The 7500-nt window shown below is 30.0% G+C and overlaps 1 protein-coding gene across 1 annotated transcript; it reads left to right on the top strand.

Moving 5' to 3' along the window:
* Nucleotides 1-4982: 4982 nt before the first annotated feature.
* Nucleotides 4983-7254, top strand: LOC122262151 (PAT complex subunit Asterix). Its single transcript, XM_086541235.1, has 3 exons — nucleotides 4983-6122; nucleotides 6322-6419; nucleotides 6632-7254. Exons 1-3 carry the CDS (start codon nucleotides 6075-6077, stop codon nucleotides 6705-6707), a joined length of 222 nt encoding a protein of 73 aa, XP_086397361.1. The 5' UTR covers nucleotides 4983-6074; the 3' UTR covers nucleotides 6708-7254.
* Nucleotides 7255-7500: the final 246 nt, after the last annotated feature.

The following is a 7500-nucleotide window of genomic DNA, read 5'->3' as shown; positions in this document are numbered from 1 at the left end:
AAATACAATAGTGCCTAAGAAGAAACATCACACAGACATTTGCATAAATTCCAGAAACCATAAAGAACATTTAAATGACTTCTTTGCAGAAGTCGGCAGACTCACCTATGAACATAAAACCGCCTCCACATTTCCACAAAACACAACGGGAACAAGGCTCGCAGTAAACTCTTTCAGACCACAACCAGTAGAAATAGAAACAATACAAACGATAAAGCCGTTGCGAGAAACAAACTCCATAGGAGCGGATGGTATCGCCCATCGATTCATGAAGGATGGTCTACCTGCAATTGCGTACTATCTGATAGTTATTATGAATACATCTATAGTCACCGGTACTTATCCATCACTCTGGAAACATGGCATCATAACACCTATTTTCAAATCAGGAGATAGAGATGAGATCAACAATTGTCGCTACATTACTCTACTCCCAGTAACGTCAAAAGTTCTTGAGAAAATAGTCGCAAATCAATTAACAGCATTCCTGGAAACAAATAACCTTCTATCTAACACGCAACATGGATTTAGAAGTAAGCTATCAACCGAAACAGCATTACTAAAAATCACAAATGAAATTTATAGCAACATAGACAATAACCAAATAAACTCTATGTGATTTGTCGAAGGCCTTTGACAGTGAAATTCTTCTGAACAAACTAAGAAATCACAGAATTTATAACTATTGGTTTAGATATTACATATCCACCAGAACTCTGTCAAAATACGTGAAAATCTATCATCAAAACATCAAGTCTCATTTGGTGTTCCACAAGGATCAATATTAGGTCCAATATTATTTATTATATTTAGTAATGACTTGTTGACAGTTGCAAAAAACTGTCTTCTTATTCAGTACGCCGATGACTTTCAATTTCTTCGCGCAGTGTTTGTAAACAATTTAAACGAATTAATATAAAACACTAAACAGACACTCACAGAAGCAAAGAGTTACTTTGATAGAAATGGTCTGAAACTGAATCCACAGAAAACACAATTCATTTTCATAGGCAGCCGTCAAAACATTGCCAAAATCCCCACAGATACAACTATAGAATTCGGAGATTGCTACATTAAACCAAGCACCTCAGTCAAAAATCTAGGAGTATACATAGACAGATACATGACTTTTGAAACACATATTGACTACATTTACAGGAAGGTAATGAGCACCTTGCTATACCTAAATCACATAAAAGACAAAATCCCTACAGAAACAAGAATCACTGTTGTACAAACACTTGCCCTCAGTATCATTAACTACTGCCTAAACATCTGGGGTTCTACAAACAAAACACACACACACACAAAAAAAAAAAAAAAAAAAAAAAAAAAAAAAAAAAAAAAAAAAAAAAAAAGAAAAACGGAGAAACTGCTGCAAGAGTAGCAACAGGAAATGTGTATAAATTCGACCACATAACACCACAGATAAACAAACTAAAATGGTTAAAAATCCAACAAAAATACAATTATGACACAAGTATACTAACCCACAAAAGTATACAAGGAAATTATCCACATTGGCTTTTACCTACAAAAATAATAGCCAGTTTAACAGGAGCCAAAACAAGACAAAAAAATCTCTATATCAAAAGATCAAATACGAAAACAGGGGCAAGAAATATGCAGACCCGAGGACCGATGATATGGAACCATCTGCCACAACATCTTAGAGACATTTCTAACCTAAATACATTCAGACCAAATTGAAAGAACATCTGAATTATCAATGCCATCAGGCGCTTGAACATCAAACCAAACATAAACACTTGCAATATTAATATGTTGTCTATATTGGCCACACATGTACTTTATATTGTTTACGTTAATACTATGTTATTACACAATGTAAATAGAATAGCCATTGTAATGAATGGAATAAAGTATTTTGAATTTGAACTGTATATTGAATTTGAACTTGAATAGGATTAAAATAATTATAATGATGATATTGATAATGATGATAATCATGATGAGAGTGACAAGTAATAGTAGCAATGATAATAACAATAATGAAAATGTTGATAATGATAATGGTGATATTAATTATTATAATCGTAATGGTGATGGTTATGATAATAATAATGATAAAAATGATAATAAATTTTGTAATAATAAAAATAATAATGATGATGATACCGATGATGATAATGATAGTCATTATGATCGAACAATAATAATAAATAATAATTATAAGAGATACGATAATGATAATGGTGATGATAATAATATTAGCAATGACAATAAGAATATTGACAGTAATTATGATAATGATGATAATGATACTACTAATAATAACAATAATGATAATTAAGATATTCATTATAATATAGATACGATTTATTATATCAATAACAATAATGATAATAGTAATAACAGGGATAGTGTTAATGATGATGATAATGAAAATTATATTACTAATGATAACAATAATGATAATGATAATAAAGATGATAATTTCAATGATGATGATAACAATGATAATAGTGATAATGATAATGATGATTATGATAATGACAATAAGAACAATACTAATAATACTAATAATAAGAAGAATGATAATGACAAATACAAAATGATAATGATAAGGATAGTTGTAATGATGATGATATAATGACTATACAAATGATAATAATGACTATAGTGAAAATAATTAGGATGATAATAGTGACAATGAGGATAATGGTAATAATAATAATGAAAATGGTAAAAGTAATAATGATGAAAATGATAATTATAATAAAATTTTGATAATGATTATGATGATAAAAATGATAGTAATTATAATGATGATCATGACAACAACGACAACAGTAATAATAATGAAAACAATTATAATGACAATAATAATATGATATTGATAATGATAGAATAATGATAATGATAATGATGATATTAGTAAGGATAATAATCATTCTGATAAAGATGGTGATGGTGATGATAGTGGTAGTGATAATGATAATAGCAGTTGTAATAATGTAATGATGATAATAACAATAATGAAGATAATAACGATCATGATAATGATAATACTAATAATGATAATATTGGCAATAATGATAATGATGATAATAGTAATGCTAACAATGAAATGATAATGATGGTACTAATAATGATAAGAAAGGCAATAACAATGATGATAATAAAAATGGTTGTAATAACAATAATAATGATAATAGCATGAGAGTAATAATGAGAGTAATAGTAATGATAGCAATGGTAATGATAATGATAATAATAACATGAATGATAATGGTGATGCTAATAACAGTGATAGTAATTATAACATGAATGATAATAAGAATAATTACGATGATTATGATGATAAAAATAATAATAATGATAATATTGGTAATAATAATTATGCCAATGATAAGCTAAAGATAGTAATGATAATAATAAAGACAGCAGCAACAATGATGATGATAATAATAATAATATTGACAATAATAATTATGAGAATAATGATAATAATAGTAATGGTGATAATAATAATGATAATATTAGTAATAATTGTGATAACAATAATGATGATGACAATAACAATAATGATATAGTAATAATAATGATAATGACAAAGATATTAATGATATTGATCATTATAATAATGATAGCAATAATGAATAGTATAATTAGAACGATACCATAACAATAATGATAATAGTGATAGTAATCAAGATGCTAATGATAACAATGATAATAATAGTATAATGGTGATGCTAATAATGATAATGGTAAGAATAACAATAATGAGGATTATTAATGATATGATATTAATAATAAATCTCATTTTTATCACTAGTAAAGGGAAGGATAACGACACTTAATAGTATGATTATATATAGAAAAAGATTATCAATCAAAACAATAATTTTAAAATAAAATAATGTAAATATAATATTATATAAAAAAAAAAAAATTTTTTGTTTTCCTTTAGTAGTTAGTAGTAAATAATATTTTTTATTTTTTTCCAGCATCTTTAGTAATATAGTGATAATAGTGATAGATCAAAAAAAAAAAAAAAATAATTCCATACCAATAGTACAATATATTCTATGATATTTCATTGAGAAAACAATGATATAAAAAAATTTATACTCATCCTCCCTCTTTACACAGCGCGAAGGGACCCGGCGCTGTGTTGTCATCGAAGCCTCACAGGAGAAGCAGCAGACGACGGACTAAGGTTAAGAGAGAAGAGAGTTCTAGAGATCAAGAAATTCAGCAGGCTGCAAATAGATAAGAGTCATCCCAAGAGGAGCGATAAGAGGGGAGGTGAGGGTATGAGGGTGTTTTTTTTTTTTTGTTTTTTTTTTGTATTTTTTTTTATTTAAAAGTAGTGTGTTTAGAGTAGTTTTTTTTTTTTTTGGGTACGAGTTTTTTAGTTTAGTTTTTTTATTGTTTCTGAATCTAGAGGGTATGGATGACTCCTGATAATGTAGTCTTTGAGGTCTCATTATGAAGAAAAGGAAAAAAAATAAAGAAAAAAAAAATTTCGTTTTTTTTTTCAAATAGCCATTATTTCTATAGCCTCGGTTATTTATAGGAAACTTAAAAAAATTTGAAAAAAAAAAAAAAAAAAAAAAAAAAAAAAAAGTCAGTATTAACATACTTGTCCTTCTAGTAAATAGTTAATAATAAGTACTCCTTCAGTAATTAGCACTCTATAGTATGCCCCACAAATGATTCATATGTGGATGACCCACACCCACACCTAACCCACCCCACCCCCCCCCACACCCAGGAGGGGGGGGATAGGGGGAGAGATCAGGGAAAGCCTAAATATGCAATAATAAGCTAGGTAAATGCAAAGTGCAAAATGCTAGGGAAACAATAAAGAAATGCTTGCCCCATTTGAAAGAAGGCTGCCCCCACACCCCCTGGGGTTTATATTATCTGTGTTTTCCCCGGCCTCCATTAAGCTAATGATAATCCCGCCCATAATAACCCCAGTAACATGTTAGTTATATTTTTTTTTTTTTTAATATGCATTTATTTTTTTATGATTATTTTTATTAAAGTTATCATCATTATCATTATTAATATTATTAATTTATTTAGTAGTTCCCATGATTCACTTCATACCCTCCCATGCTACTGGGGTCAAGATTGTTGAGTAAGTGGGTGTATTGTGTGTCATACTCACTATATATGAATAGTAGAGGGTGAGACGAATCCATCGATACCAGTATCATGGTAATTATTAATATGGCACTATTCTGAATAGATATTGACACCAGGGACCTGGATGCACTTGCCCCACTCCCTGTAATGTAACAAATTGTCTCTCCAAAACAGACAAATTCATGATATATGGAAATGTGCCAACCATTTAGGCATTTTGACCCTAAATATATGGTTAATGCCTCTGAAATGCTAAAAATACCCTCTGGGGTAGCTATGCCTCCATGACTTTATTGCTTGACTTCTGATCTATTTAATAGTCTAGATCTGTCACTGTGAATACATGTATATAGGAGATGTGTCCACAAGTTCATCTTCTAGGTAATATTTGATCTGTGCTGTAGAATTCATAAGATTTATATCAGTCATAGAGTGTTACCCAATTGGTAATATCACATGCTTCAACCCTCCTTTAGTAGTTCAGGAGTTTATGTATGTGCAATAGATACTATAATTTGTAACATGTATATTTACAGGTTGCACTAGACGACTTTGTAAGCAGTCTCCTTTTGTCATATTTATAAAATATATTGATAGTTCAAAAGAAATTGGTGGCCAGCTGATATCAGTAGTATAAATTATCTACATAATGGCTTTGTTTCCTTTATCCAGAGTTGCTTGAATTAAGTATTTATTCATTTGATATTAGAATCTGGCACTTCAAATATTTCTAGAAAATGTGTGCACTTGAGACTTGAGGATTGATATAGCAAATGAAAATGTCACTAGAAGTAATTTGGTAAATTAGTTAGTAGTAGTTTATCTCCTAGAAAAAAACAACAACAACAACACAGATCAGGATTCACTAATTTTACATATTTCTCCGCAGTTACAAAGCTCCTGCACAGGGAACTCCTGGAGCACCTGGAGAAGACCCCACCACAGACTACATGAATGTCTTAGGCATGATCTTCAGCATGTGTGGCCTTATGATGCGAGTAAGACATTCCTCTGCAGTTTCTTTTGATTTCTGTCTTGAGAAATTTTACGACATTCTTACATGAATTATATAAAGTGGAGGTGATTTCTGAGACCGATGATAAGCCAGGTCTTTTGAAATTTGTGCATATATTCTTAAATTGTATATGGATTTGATTTGTGACACTGAAATGTATTTCTTTTTTATTAAATTTTCAGTTAAAGTGGTGTGCTTGGGTGGCACTCTATTGCTCCTGTATCAGCTTTGCCAATTCACGAGTCAACGACGATACGAAGCAGATGCTCAGCAGCTTCATGTATGTTGTTCAGTGTTTTGTTGTGATTGTGGATAGACTCATAGGATTAATTTTAAGAATGATTTTAATATAGTGGCTAGAATCAGACTTTTATGACAGCCAATAAGTTATTTTGAAATTGTCATTATAATTATGTTTGATTAATTATTGATGATTTAATATTTCATTGGAAAGAATATGCTTGTTTATTATAGATTTTACTTTACTTTCAGGTTATCAATCTCTGCAGTTGTGATGTCATACCTGCAAAATCCACAGCCAATGACACCTCCTTGGTCTAATATATAGGTGCTATTTTATAGGATTTTCCAAAGTGCTTTTGTATAAAATGTCTTCACGTGGTTAAAAGGAAGAAAAAATGATGACCTCCACATTAATCATTAAGGGTTAGATAAAGACAAAAATAATCTTGTTTAATCATTTGACCAAAGTCCACGAAATGTGTTGGAGGATATAACTCCGTTGCATCTCAAGAACGGATGAATATTAGATAAGGAAGCTGTTGTTCCCAAGAGTAATTTCCTTTCCAAAGATGTTGGTAACCATTCCCTTTTTATCTTTGTTGACTAATGTTTACTAATTTGTTTCGTCATAGTTGACGGTATTAGGAATAAATCATGACTGAATTCTGTACTTTTTGTCAGTATACATCAATGATGGTACTTTTAACATATTTGAAAGTTGAAGTAGGACTTGTATTTTTACAATTATATGTGTTTCACAAATAGAACACATTTTTTTGGACAAAGAGAAAATATCTATTTTCTGTTGAATGAATGTAATGTAGATTTTAAGGCACTTTTGCCTTTTGTATTTGAATAAATTGTTTACATTATTTTCTTGTTTGAGCCTCAAAAGGAGACCGACACCTTATCATGCTTTGTTTACATATTGGAGAAAGAGTGAAAGATTACTTTGCCTTAAAAGTCGCTGGACCCAGTTTGACTGAAGTGTGGAGCACAAACTGCCAAACAAGTAAATTACAAGAATTTGAAACATGTTTATACAGTGATGACACCTTTCCATACTTCTCTTGCTTTTATAATTACCCAATGATACAAATATTACAAGACTGAAGGAA

This window comes from Penaeus japonicus, unplaced genomic scaffold (assembly GCF_977035675.1).
Source record: "Penaeus japonicus unplaced genomic scaffold, GWHDUDI00000001_assembly GWHDUDI00000010, whole genome shotgun sequence".
Classification (NCBI taxonomy): Eukaryota; Metazoa; Arthropoda; class Malacostraca; order Decapoda; family Penaeidae; genus Penaeus; species Penaeus japonicus.
This window is presented reverse-complemented; position numbering and strand designations above follow the sequence as displayed.